The sequence below is a fragment of the Strigops habroptila genome, chromosome 6 (genome assembly GCF_004027225.2).
Source record: "Strigops habroptila isolate Jane chromosome 6, bStrHab1.2.pri, whole genome shotgun sequence".
Lineage (NCBI taxonomy): Eukaryota > Metazoa > Chordata > Aves > Psittaciformes > Psittacidae > Strigops > Strigops habroptila.
Window position 1 is genome coordinate 30374392 of NC_044282.2, and position 18929 is coordinate 30393320.

At 35.2% G+C, this 18929-nt stretch overlaps 1 protein-coding gene across 4 annotated transcripts in view; it reads right to left on the minus strand.

The window, feature by feature from the left end:
* The window catches only part of SENP6 (SUMO specific peptidase 6), a 77497-nt gene that overhangs the window by 42263 nt on the left and 16305 nt on the right, over positions 1-18929 (minus strand). For 3 of the 4 annotated variants that reach the window (XM_030489721.1, XM_030489720.1, XM_030489723.1), the window contains exons 2-5: positions 15383-15476; positions 9144-9207; positions 8363-8505; positions 4280-4381 (exon numbers count right to left, since the gene is read on the minus strand). In XM_030489721.1, the coding sequence (XP_030345581.1) occupies positions 4280-4381; positions 8363-8505; positions 9144-9207; positions 15383-15476 (403 nt within the window). The remainder of the gene's footprint in view (positions 1-4279; positions 4382-8362; positions 8506-9143; positions 9208-15382; positions 15477-18929) is intronic. The other variant, XM_030489722.1, reaches the window with a different exon arrangement.

The window sequence follows — 18929 nt, forward strand, 5'->3', positions numbered from 1 at the left end:
ACTACATGCAATCAGATAGTGCATAGAGAAGGATAAACAGAAGCAACCAGCCTCCTCCCGAGGTTTTGGCTAAGAAGACTCTCCAAATATATTTAAGAATTAGGGCTACTAGTTTCAGAAGTGCCTCCATTAACATCAGTGCACAGAGCTGATACTCACAACTCAGGTCCTTTGTATACCAAGCCCGAGACAAAAATAGATCTAACTAAGCACAGCACAAAGGCAACTTGAGAACACTGTTGTTATCTCTCCTGCCTTTTCAAAACTCGCAATATGGAATGCTGTAAGCTTTTAACCTATATGGCTGTTCCTCCCAAATATCAAAAACCTAACAAACTTCTGTCATATATGCGTTACACTTAGAGTATTCTAAAAGAGAACAAATTCAAACTGTTTGCTGTTTTACTGCAGTCAAATTAAACAACGTAATGATATTACAGTGTAACATAAACTCATTCTCCTTTCCTTTTCACAAACAGAACACTCACAAGAATAGGGCAAACTCTTTGTTACCCAAAGGAACAGCAGGACTGAAAGCAGACCAGGTAAGAAGGTAATCCTGATAATCCTACAGAGTGCAGTAGAAAACCATATTTAATTTCCACAGTGCTCTGGGAAGAGAGTAAAAGGAATTCAAAACTGAATGTGACCACTGCAACTTCGATTGAGATGAGGGTGATCAGCCAATGCTGCATGAAAATGGCAAAAAATTGCTTCCAACTGGAGCTAGCCTTTACAAACAATAAACACTTGTGTTTTTTGCAGGTCACATCTGAGTTTATAAATCCACTCTGATCCAAACCATGTCCAGATGGAGCCAGATCCAGTATCTCTGTATCCTTGGCACAGTTAATATGTAACTTGGATTAACTGTTTACAGGTGCTGTAAAGAGTCACACTGTTAAGAACTGTAAATTTTAATACTAAGAAAACTTAAAGACAGGAAAAAATTTCAGAATGCCCAATACTGTACATTTTCATTACATTAGATGCCTCACTTGCTCATTTTAAAATCCCACATTAATATAATGCATTTGAAAAAATTCTCACTTTTCTATCTCAGAAACTTTAAGAAATGAGAATCCTGGACAGATCCAGGAATTATAACAAGCAGTGTCCCTACAAATTGCTTCATGCAGCTCATGTATAAGATGTCTTAAACGTGCTGTACACACATGCTATTCCAGTGCCAAGTCTTAGAGAACAGTAAGTCAGCAGCATAAGAAAAAACTGTGCACCCATTAAATGAAGCAAAATAGTTTGAACCAACTACAACACTAGGCTAAGCCATATCTGAAAATCTGTTGTATCAGAAGTGAACAAATTTAAATGTCACCCCCAGATTGCATTAGAAAACCATGAATAATATTTATCAAAGTATTATTTTGAAATGCCAGATTTTGTTTACTGGAAGTTTATATTTTACATATGAGTACAACAGATACTCAGACAAAATTTAGTAATTAACATGCATGTGCAAAAAAGTTGGAGAAAGAGCTGAGAAACACAGGACATATCACAGGCTCCAAATTCAACTTGATAGAGATTACAACTGAGTTTCATAATTAGTTTGCCCCGTGTGACACCATCCCCACACAAAGAACCCAGTATAAATAACAGAATCTGTAACGGCAGTGCCAGAGAGTCAATCTGCTCAGAACTAATTTAATCATGGTTTTATTTTCAGTTACCCATTTAATAATCCACTACAGGTTTAGGAACAATATATTAGGTTAGTTAAAACTATTTTCCCCGTGTTGTTTCTGATTACCATTCCATAAAACAACTTTATAAATGCAATCAATGTAAAAGAACACATCTTTGTGTTGCTTGTAAATTTGTATAGGAAACAAAACCCAACACCTTAGAACTCAATTTCCATGCTACCAGCTTTACTTTGTCTTGTGTCTAATTGTCTAATGTTATTTATCTTGAAATATACCTAAAATTTTGCTCATGGTTTGCATCCCACATTTCCTGCATAAACTCCTTTCTGAGAAGACATCACCAGAATTTACTTTTAAACTCACTATTGCCTAATGTAGGCAAAAACTAGCAAAAAAAGATTAAAAAACCCATGCATAACTAAAACTGTACAACCAAAAAAAACATATCCACTTTATATACACTAGAATTTTGTATTATGAACAGTTTTCAATAGTCCTATTTTACTTATTTTTTTCCTAACAACTACTGTCTTCTCATTAATTAATCTACATTTTCCATACCAAGTAGCCTTGAGATCCCCCTTCTTTTTTAATTAAAAAAAAAAACCCACCAAACCCAACAGTATTAAAGGCGACCATGTTCTATTAATTTTCAAACCTCTACCTCAAACAGATTTAGAAGTCTTTAACAAGTAGTCAACTGGCAAAAGACACTGGAATTAAATACCCTTTGCACAGTTCCCCTGTAAAGCTCACTCTCAGCCAATTAGATCATGCTGGTTCTGATATCCTCCAGTAGCAAAGCATTGCTTGGAAGTGTTATGACTATTTCCTGCCTTTGAAACGCCAAAAATATTCTTAGTTAATTGTCTGTTGTTAATGTAAATGAACTACAGTAACAACCCTAAAAGAACACATATTTAGAAATATTCAGGATGACTAACATCCAATTACTTCATGCAATATTCAGCTTACCTATATTATGCATTAGTTTTCCATCTGCATGTCACATGGAGTTGCTACTTCTGGGTTTCTTTTGCACATTACATTGTAGGCTTACAAAGAAGCAAGTCCCATAGGCGAGACAGGCAAGCAGGCAAGTCTAGCATACCCTCAAGATTAAGACTCTCTAGAGCAGACTCTCTTGCTGAAAAAGCCTACGGCACTTAACTACACAAGATGCATTCATGTTGATCGGCTGTTTCAAAGAACCATCTCACAACACAACTTAATCAAATACACTATTAGGGTCAACATTCAGAGATGCAGTAAAGAGCAGTCTCACATTATTTTGCTCACTTCAAATCATTTTAATTAGCATTACAGATCAAGATTTTATCCCTTAGAACTACCAAATTAAAAAAAGAGTATGAATGCTTAGAGATGCCCCATGCTTTCCTCAATCAACACTGAACAAAAATATTCTGAAAAGGACTGTAGGTAAGAAGAAAAGAGCACAGCTGGTTCAGGCCAAACTACACTGGCAAGATAAACTTCGTCTTTCAGTTTAATTTGTGGGAAAAGCTCTGAGAATCCTCCTTAGTCATCTCTGCCTTGCAATGATGGCAAGAAATGTAAAGAACAGGGAGATCCCTACTACTGCATCTGCTATTACTAAGGGGAAGAAAATGTACATTGTATTTTCCATTTACAGATGACAGTACAGTTTGAAATAGAAGGAGGCAACAATGGTGTAGCTCCTCAGGGACAGGACTGCAACATCCATTTTTCAGTCTGTTTCTTCAATGCCAGACTACCCTAATACATGTTTGGATCACTTCATCCAAATTAGTATATGGGCTTTGTTTTTCTGAAGATAGCAAATCAAAGTGAGAGAAGTGGGATGAAAAAGAGGATAATGCCTACATATGATCCTACCACCTCAAAAATCTACACTAAAAAAGCAGAGAGGAAAAAAAAGGGCAGAAGAGGGGGCTACGAAATGCTGAAACGATCAAGCACTCAAGGCCTGGTAGAAATCCAGGAAATTCATAAAGAGAGCTCTGAATGGACAAAATTTGAAAGAAAATTCCTTAAAGCTAATGCTCATATATTTTTGACTCACATTGAGTGTGAAAAGCCTGTCAAAAATAAGATTCCCCAGTCATTTCATTCTAACAACTATTTATATAAACGAAAAACCTTGCTTCTGTTAGATGTGCCAGTTTATATGTTTTACGCTGTATTTACACACTACATATGGTCAACAGATCTGTAACTTAATCTTCAGATGGATCTTGTACAAACTGGAGTTGCTGTGAATTAGTATTTGAAGATCATGTTGTCAGTTATGTGAATTTCTACTGCCTACTACGTCTGTCCATTTCAAAGTATTTTTGAAACGTATTTACATCAGCAGGTGCTCTCCTACTGAATATGTGCCACAGTGTGCTTTAAAATTAGTAGATTCTAAGATTAAATAATAGTAATTCCTAAATGGTAAGTCTTACGAAACTTTAGTAATTAAGATCAAAGCTCATGATCAAGAACGCACCATGTAATTACTCGTTTCCTTAAAACACTTCATAGCATAAGGAAAATCATCACATGCAAAACCAGAAAGGACTTTTTACACTGGGAACATCTGGAGAAACAAATGTACTTAGCCTTACCTTTGGGCCGCCGTTTTTACTACTGCTGTCTGTGCATGCGCATGGTGAAAACGTCTACCATGTACCACAGTTACAGGACAAGACATGTTCTGAGCATTTTCACTGCAAACATACAGAAAAATGGTTTCAGAAAGACAAGAGGACTCTGGTGTATTTGTACATTGTCTTAACTAAAAATTTTGGTGTCCTGCTTTTACAACAATAGCCATACAAAACCAAGTATCAACAAAGCATTTCTGAATCAGTAATTCAACTTCTTAGGGTCCTTTGACAGGCATAAAAACATTCAATCCTAGACCAAAACAGACAAATAAGAATACATACAATTCAGTGTTGATTTTTTTCCATCCCCCAGAAGAAAAGGTAAAGATTTTTTAAAATTTTACCACCATCTAATACACTGTGAACCAGCTCTCTTTTTCCTCCTGTCACTGCAAAAAGACATTGCTTTTTTTAATTATTACCTATATAGAATTAATAAAATTATATATAATGCATATTTTATAGATTATATAAAATATATATTGTATGTTATATATAATTTTATTCATACTTTATATGTGGCTAATACAATTAATAAAATTATAATTTATATTTCCATATCTCATTTTATTAAGACATAGTATTAACTTCTTTAATATGACAAAGGGCATAACGTGAACAGATTGCACATTCTGGAACTTCCCTCATCTAGTTACTCAAAACAGAAAGAAAACACAGCAAATGTATGGCTGTAAGATGGCTCATAACTGAAACAACACAAGACATCTCAAAAAGAAAGAAACGAGGGATTCTTGGGTCCTCAAATATCTGAGGAGGACTATGCAGAGAGACAGCATATTCACTAGTCGTTTTTATAATTTCTCTGGTTTCTTCATTTCTTGCCTTTTGACATTTTAACCTGATTACTATGTAAAACAATTCTGGAGAGAAGATTACTTACCATTATCCTCTCTAGTAAAACCTGATACAAAGATATGGTAGATCAATAATATAGTACTTGGTGGAAGATTATTAGACACTAAAAATCATCCCCCACACTTCTGTGACCAGACACACAATACCATATTTGAAATGTTCAGAAAGCAGGCAACTTTTTACAGAGAGCATGTTGATAATGTTTCAAATTATGGAAATACAATGTTTAAATTTTGCTTGTAAAATTGCTTGGAAATTATATTTGCACTAAATAATGTGAAAAAACACTCTTACTAATATTTCTCAGAAATATTATTCAGCAGAAGTTTTGCTTTTGTTCTGTTATGAACAATGAAAAATATTTAAGTACCAAAATTCCCCTAAAAGCTGACAACCAATTCCTAATCCTTCCCTTACAGTCCCCCAAAAGATAAAGTGAACAAACTTCTAGCTTGCCTGTTGATTTTTTTTTTTTTTTTTTTTTTTTCAGTTTACCAGTACAAACTGTTTTGGGAGCCTTATATTGAGTATCATAAGTCAATATTAGAGCTTTCAGAGTATTTCTGACTGGTCATAAGATGACTGTTATGATCTGACATAACATTACCATGAATGTAACAGAACAAGATTATCAAAACCAACCAAACGGTAAAACTCTTTCCTAGAATACGAAGTTTAGAAACATCATAAAAATTCTGAGTTAAATGTTCTGAGTTCAATTTCCTCAAAACTAAACGAATAGCATCCAATTCTCATACCAACCTCTTGAAAGTAAACACACTTATCCTACATTGCTTCTAAGTCAAGACTATGCAACCGCAGCTGGTCAGTCATCATCCAGACTAATTCGCAGTGAACTTTCTGTTTAATGTTGTCACCTGAGAAACAAAAATTTGACAGCTACTTGCCCTAAATACTTCATGGTATCTGAAATCCTCTCTGGCTTCCACTCTAATGTCTTTGAAAGAGACATTTTCTTAGAAAAGAAAACACAAGCAGAGTGCAAGAATGCCTTCTCAAATGCTTGAGACTTAAGGGGTTTAAACAAGCAACTAAGTCTATAAACACACCTATCCCGTTTTTTATCATTTTATTTGTTGAATCTGAGCTTTGCCAAGCTATGATGATTGGGAAACTCTTAAGTCTTGTGCCCCTGCAGACAAAAAACTGTTAGACAGCACTCTGCCTTCTGCCTCACACTCAAGTAGTTAGAAACTCCAGCAGCTACTGGAATAGAATATCACAGCCTGCTGGGTGACCACATTTGAATCAAAGTCAACTGTTCTAGATGGCACACTTAAATAGTTCATATGGTGTCAGATATGCTTCCAAGTAGGACAGCCGTAAAATACAATCTGCTCTATAATCCTGTTCTTTGAATACAACATACCCAGTACAGACAGAATCACCAGAAAATTTAATCAAGTCCTAGCAAGTTGCAAAATAGGCATACCCAAACTGAAATCTGGGTTTGCAAGTTTCAGCACAGTTTCAAGAAAGTTAACATACAACAACAAAACCAGGGTGATATAATGGTCAGAAAGCTCCTTGAAAGAACAAGTGTTCTAGAAGTCTCAAAGACCTTACAATATATTAACAGTATACATCTCTCCTTGACATGATCTCAGAAACCACAGCATCATTTGAAGTCTAGGCTCCAAGGAAAAAAAGGTTACACTATCACATTCTATCAGGTGATCCTAGGAACTTCCTGACACCACAGATTCAAAAGGCAAAGTACAGAGTAATCTTGCACTGGTATTTCAGGAACACAGACTACATTAATTCTTCTGTTCATTAAGTAACTTTTTTTACAAAATATTACAAAACAAAAAACCTAAAAGGCACTTAATAATGAGAGAAATTTTGATACAAGTTATTAAAAACCAGCAAAGAAAAAAGCAATCTAAAGTACGACTGATTAAAAAAACCCCAAACAACAAAACTACGAGGGTTAAGTTAGTTTCATACTGGACTTGCTTAACTAGATAATGGATGATAATTTGGGGGTTGGTTTAAATTTTTGTACATTCAAGTGTAAATGTACAAGAAAAATTTCTTCTCACTGTCCTTGCATATCTCTTCTTCCTATCACTCATTTCCTGAATTTTAGGGAATACTGTACTACAGTAATAATAATTTGAGTCAAGCCCCATCGATCTGAAGAGTTTTTAACCCTTATGCCACAGACAAAGTAGAAAAAAAAGATATTTCAACTTCGTGATAAAAATCATCATGAACAGCTCACGAATCTCAAGTATCTGATCATCTTGTACTTCATCCAGCAACTGATGGACCACCCAGTCCAGACTGGAAATTCTGAATTTCTTCCCTGTACCTCTGGCTCAAAGATCACAACAGCAGGAGAGGGGACACATCGCACAGGACTTCAAGGATTTATCTTCTCAAGTGATTCTGTGATAAGACAGCCCCATTAACCAATAACTGGCCCAGCTACAGCTATCTTACGAACTTTTCCTTCCTGTAAAGGTAATCAAATTGAGTGCACTTTAGCAATATGAAACACTCCCAGTGAAAATTACACGAATGTACCACTTTTTATTACATAATAAATAAAGAGATTAGTCTGTTACAAGCTAGGGACAGCAGTAACAAGCAAGCACAGAACTGAATGCTTAAACACTGTTCCTGTCAGCTCTAAAGGCAAGTGACAATCTCAAGCTATTTTGCAGGAGCACATGTATTTCTGAATCCTTTAAAGGAACAGTCCATTACTCCTAAATCAAATGATACCTTGCAGTAAGGAAAACAGAAAATGCATACTGAGTTAGTCTTGGCAATTCACAGTCATGGAAAGAAGAAATTCTTGATGGGGATGTTAGAAATATTTTTCTACCTGTTAGCACTGTATAATGGAACTAATAGCATACGCAGACAACATTGGTAAGGCATTGACAAGTATGCCAGTGAATGCTCTAACTCTATTTTAATAATCTTCTGCTATTTTAGTAATGTGCTATTTAACATTTTGGAAGAGCAAAAACCTTAACAATCTGGTTTTCCATCTCTGCTCAGAAGCACAGAACAGCATAGCTTTTTCAAATGCACAGCACATAATGCAAATATACTACATGTTCTGTTCATTTAGCATCAATTTGTATCAATGATCAAATAAGTAAGCAAACATAAAACTAAAAGCAGTACCTCAGTTTCTTGCTATTTCCCATCATGTTGAGGCCAATTGAGTTCCCTTTAAAAAGTCTCAAGCCTCCAGCTTTGCCTCGCCTTGCGTACGTTTTTAAGGAATCACCACTGGTGCCGACAGCTCCAGGCCGACAACGAAGTGACTGTAACAAAAGAATTCATGTGTATTAAAATACTTGTACAAAAGGAAAAGATTACTTACAAAATGTTTACATATTACTTTGGCTTCATTTTCAGACTGCTTTTGTACAAAATTTAATATAAAATATACCCTGTCTACACCCTTACTCACTAGGATTCCTTACTAAACAAAATATGACTATTTTCAAAGTATTATGAAGCATCTTAGAGTTGTAAGCTATTTCAGCATACATTAAAACACAAAAAGCATAAGTTTTGCCTATGTATCTTCTTTTATATAGATATACATATACACACATGTATATATGCATAAAAAATTAGGAATCCCACAGTAAGCAATCATGGGACATAATGACTAAAATTTGTGATTAAAAAAATATAATCCCATTATGATAACTATCTAAACTTAGAACTACTTATTCATGCTCACATTTTCAGAATACTATTCAAACACAAGATCTATAGGAGTAAGAGGAACAAAAACATTAAGGGTAGGCAGACAAACAGCTTGAGCATATGTTGCTAAGTCAACACATAAACTTTCATTTTGCAATACCACACAGACGACTATATAACATTGTTTAATAACCTAGAATGCTTTAAAGATACATTTTTACCACGAGATGAACAAAGTACTTACCTTTCTTTCTTCATTGGTACTGAAAGGTCCATCACTGTCATCTATGCTGAGCAGATTTGCCTCGCTAGATAGGGGTGGGAGAGAAAAGTAAATACCTTGTAATGCAACGGAACACCAGCAAAATATTTTAAACACAAAGGGCTTTATTTTTTTCTTTCCCTCTTTACATTTAAATGCATCACATACATATTATATATATATATGCCTAAAACAACAGGAACATATAAGCGGGCAACATAGTGACCCAGACACATTATGCAAACCTGAACTTAAGTGTACATCAAATTATTTCACAAAAAGCAAAACTGCAAGGATGTTATTAGTTCAAAATAGAGAATACTGTTGAACCTTCAATATTGTTATGGCAATGTTACTGACATCATGTATACCCTATGTACAAATTGAGTCAAGTATTAAATTAAGCTATAAAACGCAGTCTAAGTTTGTTCACGCATATCAATATTCAAGTATACGGTTTAAAACTGCAAATTTCATAGTGTTTTAGGAGAAGAACTTACGTATAACTAAATTTTATCCCATAGCAATTACCGCAAAAATATGTCTTCCTAAAAATAGCATATTCAGTTTGGCTCAACTGCTCATTAAAATGTGTATCTTTAGTACTTCTGTGTCTGTAATCTTCAACTATTATAATGGGGAGGAAGCTACAAAAAAAGAAACCCACCCTATGATAACTGTGAAAACATACTCTTTTCAGTAATAGGCAATTATCCTCAAATAATCTCCAGTATCTAAATTAAAACCCCAAGAATGCATTTTATACTGATAGCAGCTACATTAGGCTAACACATTCTTGCTTCCAGAAGCAACCTGCAGATAATCCCTTCTCATCAGTCCTGATAAGGTTAGCCCTCTCTTGGCTGCAATAAAATTATACAACTTTTAGGCAACTTGTAATTGCATAGGTTTGGGGGGTTTAATTCAGATCATTCAGACAGAAATTAGTTATACAAGCAGTTATGCCAGGAGTTTCAAGAGAACAGCTATACGAGAAAAAACGATGGAGGTGATGGTGGACATGTTTCTTAGCTGCATGTGTGACAGGTTGATTGCAATATACAGTGACTTTAGCTCTTCATATATGAAGTAACCATTCAGCACACGCGCACCCCCTGATTCCCTAAAAACATCTCCCACACACAAGATTTCCCTTCATACAACAATTATTCCTCCACCTGATGCAATACAGATATCCCTATGTCAAATTGAAGTGGGGGGGGGAAAAAAAAAAAGGAAGAAAAATGTTCTTGGCTCACAGGGTAAGAATTGCAGACCCTGAAAACTCGGGAGATAACACTGTGCACACAGTTGGCCTTGATATTGGAAGAATGATGTAAATGTCAAGGCTTAGACAGTGGCACTGTCGTATTTTCCTTGCATTTACAGAGATATGTAATGGTAAAACAAACAATGTAGTGGATCATAACTAATTTCCAATATAAAGTGTCACAAAGACAAAATAGTTATGCTTCTATACAAACTATGCACGGATATTAAAATTTTAAAATAATCTTCATGTTTTTTTAAACTCTCTTTCAGGACAGATTATTCTTTGCAGGGAGGCTCACTGATTTTTCTTAACCCTTCATCTGAAGACACTGAGTTTAACAATTTCAGAAATTTTGCAGATCCTGCAGAAAAACCAAAACCCTGCAGCACAGACCTGAACAGCAACTTTATGGCACCTGCAGCTCTGGCATTTACTTACTGTGTTGATCTAGCTGGACCATTTAATCTCCAGATATGTTTTACTTCTTCAGCTCCAGCTTGTATAAAAATCATCATGATTTTCAAAATGCCCTTGTACAGTGGCTATACTTTTAGGGCTTCAAGATGCCACAATACTGAAGCCATTTTAACAAAGGGTGTTTGGGTGGGTGAGAGAGAAGAGAAAGTATCAGACTGCAAGTGACCAGAACACTGAAAAAAATCCTTTAATCAAACTGAAGCAGAATAACACTTATGACGCAATTAAGATGACATGACTAGAAAAATATTTGGAAATTGGATGTTTTTAAAGAACCAGTATTTTTAGATTTTAAGGAATGCAAAGTATATGCACCAGTACCAGAAAGGCTGTTTTTTCAGAGAGCTGAACACATAGCAACTGAGTAATGTCTATTTGCTCATGTATCACATGCCTACAGTTAGTTGCCTGCTTAAAAGATGTAATTTACACAGACAAGGGAAAAAAAACCACTACCCCACACTCCCACATAACCAGACAATAACATTTTAACACTACAGAATTGAAATCTCAGTGGTCTTGCTGGTAGAAGTCTATGCCTCCATACTTTGTCACTTTCAACCAGGGAGCCAGGGAGAGAGATTTTCACGTTAGAACGATAATTTCTAACTTGTAATACTTTAACTAAAATTTTATAACAAATGAAAAGTTAAAGCCTTTACTAAAATTAAGGGGAAAAAAAGAAAAAAAAAAAAAGACTAAAAATTTTAGGTAAACAGAGTTCTTTCCAAAGGGGAGTTCATAATCATGCATTCAAATTTAGGCGTTGAGCAAGAAAAAAAAAAATCCTGATTAGTATCTCTAATCACTTACCATTTATTTAATGTTTTAAAACATTAAAAACTGTGCAATAGCCAGATACCTCAATTTAATAGACCATGAGTTTAATACCGTCTACAGGCAACCCCAATTTTAAACCTCTCTCAATCACTGATTCAGTCACGTTTCAAACGTAATTAGAATTTTTCTGAAAACTCTTACATACAAAAACAAGAGGCTGAAATATTTCTCCTCAAAGTGCACTGTGTACATTCTTGATTTTAAATTACATGGTGGTAGGCAGTGCATTAAAAAAAGTGCTGGTATCAGAGACACAAGAGAAGTAGTGGTATTATTCAAGTCATGTACAATGCCATGCCGTTAAAAATAACCTTAACTAAAACTGCTAAAAATCAAGAACTGAGGCTCTAAACAAAAAGGTCTGATCAATTTAAAAGCTGTAGTGCCTTACTAACAGGGTCAAAAAGAACCATAAAACCTCTATAGAAACATAGGGTTTTTTTGAAAATGGAATAAAAAGAAATTATTAGAAAAAAGCTAAACAGAAATTAAAAAAAAAAAAAAAAATCATTGCTTTTAGAGTCAGGAATAGAAGGGATCAAGCAGCTTATCGCCCTAATTAAAAGGTAATAAAAAAACCCCAAAAAACCTTTTGAAAGAAAAAGTTAGTTAAGAAAGGACACCATAGCGCAAATATTTATTTATTGCCCATTTATTTGTACTCAGTTTTTGTAAGACTATTATTGAACAAATCTCAGAGGAAGGCCTAAGCCCTGGATTCCTAAAAATACAGTACAATAACCAGAACACTAGGCCCATCAGTTTACAAAACCACTGTGGGGCACATTGAGAGGTATTTCAAAAACATTTACCCAGATTTTAAAAAGGAAGTAAATATAAATTAATATATTATTTTGGCCATGTTTGCATAAGTCTGCCATCCTTTCATGTCTTCTGCTACATAAGATACACATCATTTCCATCAATTATTCTGTGATGGTTTACAAAAGTTTCAGTGTGTTCCATTGACCAACTGGGTTTTTTACTATTGCTCTACATAAAGGTTCCTCTCCTGTGGGATCACCCAGTACAAAGCAAGAAAAGTCTCAAGTCACTTGCTATCATGTTGATTGCGCTCTTGAGTAGACCAAATTTTGTAAATCATCAAAAATGTTACTTTTACTCTTTTAAGTGGACTAAAGATTATCTGCAGGCATTTACTCTGGGATAAGATACTTGTCCACTACCATTTTAAATTTCCATAACTCTAGTTCCATGCCAAGTATCAACTCTAGCAGCATTTTAAAATGCATATATTGTGTTGGGTGATCCTTAATTTTTCCAAATCACCTCCAGTTTACAAATGTTCTTTACTCTTTTTGTGTTCATTACTGAAAACCTTACCATTACAACACAGCTCATGTGATTCCCCAAATAAGTTAAATGACACACTGCTTTTAAAGTAATCTACCTATTCTGAAAATTGCTTTGGCAGAAGGTCATTGGCCACATATTTTGTGTTCATCTCAGTGAGGAAAGATAATCCAAGCAGACATCCAGTATTGACCAGCAACATTAGCAAAGGGCTCATGGAGTAATATAAGAATACAGCCAACCTTTTAAGAGCTGGAATGTTAATGTTATTCTTGGGCCACCTCAAAACAAACTTATTGTGTGTCTGCCATTAAGAGGGCAAAAAGCTGTGATAAGGTCAGACACTAAAATGCTAGTGCCTCAACAACAAGGATAAGATGCATCCAGATGCTTGCTTCAGATTTACAGCCTTCTCCACATAGCAGTGCAGTTAGTTACAAGCAGTGCAGCACACCATAGTGAATGACGGTTTTTTTAAATTGCCAGAATACATACTTATTATAGCACACTCAAAATACTGGGGGGATGCAAAGCTTTATGCTGGAACAACTCTATGAACTAAAGCTGCTAATCTTTGAAATGTTCTGCTAAGGGTAAAGGGAATTTAGAAAGAAAAGGACAATTTTACTCCAAGCTCACGATGCCATTGTGGGGGGGAGGGTGGAGGGAAGGGAATAGGTGTTACCAGAAATAAATACATCGGCAGCTTAAAACACGTAGCTGTTTGAAGGTAGTGAGAAGTTGCCTGAAATGGTAGCAAACGAGGCAGGTTTTCCAGTTTAAATCCATTTTCAATTAATCCTTTATATTTCCAGATAAAATTCTGCATAATTCACAGGTATAAAAACAAATTCATGATGTGAGGAGGTAACAAAATTTCAATAGTGGCTACAGGAAAAATGTTTATTGTACAGGATATTTGAAAGGAATGAAAAAATCACTCAGAAATACATTCCATAATCAGTTTTTCAAACTTTTTTTTTTTTTTTGGTAACATCACTACACCTCACATATCTCATTCTGTGTTCTTAAGTCAATGTCAGCTGGAGACAGATGGAAAACAGCAGTAAATTACTAGAACAAAAAAGCTGCGATGCTCACAAATGTGAGTTACTTTTATTTCTGAAGTAAAATGCAAATGCTGTGTTGTATGTACTGCCACCACACTTAAAACATACTACTGTGCACCAGAAATGGATATAAAATTGCTGAAAAAAAAAAAGGCAAGCTTAATTTATAAAACTAAAATGCCCTTAGTTTGAGAACCTTTTAAAAAGTGCTTTAACTTCTGATACAGTTCTGTTTTGACAAAAGTTCTTACTGCTTACCTCACACTTCAGTGAACTCCTGAACTCATTTTTTAATGACTAAAACACCACATTTCTTAATGTTTTTATAAGATTACAGCATAGCCTGCTGCTGCAGCCTAAATGGCTATGTGTCCACTTTCCCATCTCCCTTCCAATGCACAATATTTGGCAGAAAATTACAAGATACAAATTTATGTAATTATTTTGATACTTTACACAGGATTCAGTTTCTCCTTACTAAAGAATCATAGTATCCTTTCTAAGCTTTCAGGTCCTATTGTCCAAATATCTAAAAACAAGTAAACGTAACACGCGTTCTTCATGCGTGAAACTTCTTGTTCTTCTAATAGGTCATTAGTCTTGTTTGAAATAAATACATTAGTATTGAGAAAATATATTAACAACAATAAAATATCACAAGGACAAAGTATGTATTCAAACTACACATATAAAGTTTAAGTTTTAGTCAAAATCCAAACATATTAAGTAAAGAAATAAACAATCAGGGAACAAAAACAGCCTTAACTACCCAGTGAGATAAGCACAAGTGAGAAAAACCTAGTCTTTTAAGCTGAGTTTAACTTGATGTAGGCCTACAGCTACAGAAGTACCTACAGAAGTTACGATCAACGTAACTGTGAGGTACTGAGTAGCAGCACCACTAAAGGAAAAGCTGAATCTGATTAGACACCCTACCTTTTCATTTCCTTACTTTGCATGTTGACATATTTCTTGCTTATGTTCCTTAGACTTACACAGTAGCTCCAAAGACAATTGCAACACTTTTGAAATGTACTGTTGTAAGCCCCATGCTGACAATTAAATTTACATTAAAATGCAATTTAAAATAATATTTAAAATAATTTAAAATAATCACTTATTTGAAACCATTTTTCTTTATCACTGAAATTTTAAGATACTATAGATTGTTTCTTATTAGTAAATTACAAAAATTATTTATAAATAGACACTTATACTTTCAATAGCCTAGATAAAAGCATCCTTACTCTTTCTCTGCATCTCCTTCACTTTCTTCTGCATGATCAAAGCTCCAATTATTTTTAAAACCTCCATCTCTCTTGGATTGTGATCTATCCAAAGCTGAAATGAGAACAAGTTAAGATAAGTCTAAATTTCAAGCTGAGTTATTAATCAATACAAACTAGAGGAGTAAACCAGATGCACGTATTTTCCCCAAGCATTTATTTTGTTGATGCCAATGTTCAACCACCATTTAACAAAGTAAATTCATCAATGCAGTGGTGACTTATTTTCCTAAATAAATACAAGTATCTGTCAACAGCTTGATTACTAATGCAACAAGTTAGCAAGCTATTAAAAATCATGACGCAAAGTAGTTTTACAAGAATTTCAACTGCTTTGCTGAAACCTGTAAGTTTAAGGCTTCCTTCTCTGATATGAACTACACGCCACACACAGAAAGGGTCCTAAAATTTGTTATTTGTCTAATACCCAAACACATGTTTAATTTTTCCATATAAAAGCAACAGTTCTGAGCTGCCCCAAGTACAATTTCAACATAATACACCTTTTTTTTTTTTTTTTTAATTCAACATCTGACACTAACTGAAATTTCAGTGTTGGAATCAATTAAGTAAAAACCACAGTCACAATACATCAGATTTCAGATTTATCTACTGCAATATCCAACGGTATGGAGATTTTCACAAAATATGTTGGCATGGGGGTATTCTTGAGTGAAGGAGGTCCAGAGCATGCAGACAGCACCTACTAAAGCAAGGTACTGTTCACTCCAGGCCCTAATTATTGCAACTAAGAACTGTCTCACACAAGTTCTGTATGACAAACTATGCAGCAGCTTTGATTTTGTGTAATTTAAGTGTTTCTTTTCTTACTATTTTTTTTTTACATAGTTGGAAATGTATTTAGAAATAATGAATGTAGCTTTATGTTTTGATAGAAAAGGAAAAAAAAAGTCATAACCAACAGATGTCTAGAGTAAAGTACAAACAGTGCACGCAAAAATATTTATTGCATATTCAACCTCTGTATCAAGGACTTCCCGAGCCATGGGTAATATTTTCGTGTTTAACAGTCTTTGCTAGCCTTTTTCTTCTCCCCACTTGCTTTTTTAATCGAGCCTACTTTAGAGAATCAACAACATCTTGCAGCAGATAGTACCTCAGCTTAATTATACATTGTATGAGTAAGTATTTCCTTTTGTTTGTCCTGATTCAATCTGGCATTTTTTGTTCCTACTTAGTGCTCTACTCCTCCAGTTTTTGTACTTTGGAAGACAGTAATAAGTAATCCTTCTCTATTCGCTCATGATTGCTTAGATCTCTGATGTGCTCTTTCATGGTTATCCTTTTCCCAGGCAGAAAAAAAAAAAGAGAGTCTTCCTAATTTTTCCTTACAGGGAAGTTGTTTCATGCCTTTAAATCACTCTCAATGCTTCCCTCTGAACCTCTTCTAGCCTACTGTACCCTTTTTGAAATAAGGATACCAACACTGTGAGAAATATTCAAGATGTGTATGTGCCATGATTTTCTACAGAAGCAGCAGCATGATGTTTCTGTTTGTTCTTTATTCCTTTTATAATAACACTTGCCACTGAATTTGCTGTTTTCATTGCTATGGAGAACTGCATTGATCTTTATGTACTAGATAATACCATCTTTCACTCATGATTGGTACAAACCAGTTCAGAGCCAATCGTTTTCTACAAAAATTCTCTTTCGTACTTCTCATTCACTTAGATTACGTCGCATTCACCGACAGTGAATTTCATATATGATTTTTAACCCACACAACCCAAAACCTGAGCATCTGCAATTTTCTTTAAATAGCTAGCCATTACACTAACCCATCTACAAAGCTTGTCACCTTGGTATCAAACCTTTTTCCTTCTATCTGTACACCAGTGTTAACACAGAACCTTGTGGAATTCAATCAGTTACACCTTCTATTTACAAACCAAACCATTTTTACCTTCTCTTTCCACCTGCTGCCAGTTCTTCCTTAGAAAACTCTCAATTTTATCCAGAGGCAACTAGCCTCTCCAAAAGCCTTTGGTAAAGGCCTTTACAAAGGGAACAATGAAATTAATTCTGATCTTCATTATCATTTCTATGAATTTGCGTTGTGTGGCCACAAAGCTCACTGATGTAAAGTTCCTCAAATACCTCCACTGCATTTTAAAAAAGCTGGTATCATACTAGCTACCTTCTTTACCTGTAGCAGAAAGATGACACTAACCAACAAGTAATACGCTACAGTCATTAGCTCCTTTATCCCCGAGTTCCTCTTACAACACTTGGATGAACGCCATTTGATCCTGCTGCCTTGTACATTGTTTGCTTAATGTACTGCAGTTTTTCCACTGATGTTTTGTTTTGAGTCATAAACTCTATCACATTCCTTCTTAAGAAATATTCTGGCATGAAGACATCTCTATGTGTTGTCAAAGTGAGTGCAAGCAATTCTGTTTTTCAGCTATGACCTTATATTCTCCAAAGCCACCTTTTACATCTGGGTTGTCTACTCACCCTACAGATATGCCAGAAACTTTTCTGCTGAGTTTGAAGAAATACTTAACAATAGTTTTTATGGCTGCTGGGAATTATTCCCTCCCCCCCTTTTTTTTTTCCATGTCGCATTATGATTATAGGTTAAATACACCACCTTTTTCATTATTCTGTATTTTGATCATTCAGACAAATGATGAAAACACAGAATACAGCTTCAGGTAGGACGATGTTTTAATTCAGACATTTCACCTTACTCTGCTGTTTAGCCATGCCAACATTTGGCAGGCCTTTTAAAGTCTATTTAAATAAGCAGCATGCATGTACTGTAAGCCTCCAATATGGTGTCTTTAAATAACTCCCAAGCTGTCTGCAAATATTTTACACCCCAGCTGCATCTTTTAGTTCCTTTTCAAAAAGTTCCTTGAAGATTTTCTGTAGTCCTTTTTTTGAATAAAGCTTTTCTGTGCTGGATGGTTTGTCCACCAATAGAGACCAGCTCAGTTGCCATGGAAGAAGAGACTCAGTATCCCAGCTCTGCTCACTCAGCTCTGGATCAATTTTCCTTCTCTCTAGCATTCATGGTTCTACCAAAAAAATGCAAATCTAGAACTATACCATCATATTAGCTGGACTGTTCACCTGAGTCACTTGATCTGAATGGTCACATGGGATCTGATTCTATACAGATTATTTTTTAACAAGGAAAACAAGTATCTGTCACAGAGGCAAAGTTTCTCATTATTTCGTAGTAACACATTTGGAATCTCTGTGTTGCAGTTTTTACTATGTATACTATCAAAGCCACTTTAATCAGCAAGGCACATTCACATCCAGAAGGTGAAGATATTCAGATAAGCAGAACTGGCCCTAAGATAGAAGCCAACGGCCAATGTAAGTCTCTTTCCCGAGAAAGGCCTCCTCCCGGGAACGGCAGCATGCTGGAGCAGATTTCACTAACAATGACAAATCATTTTTCCTCCCACTACAAGCTCCCTTTGGTGAGGTTGTAACAAGGGAGATAAGCAATTCTGAGCCCAAGAAA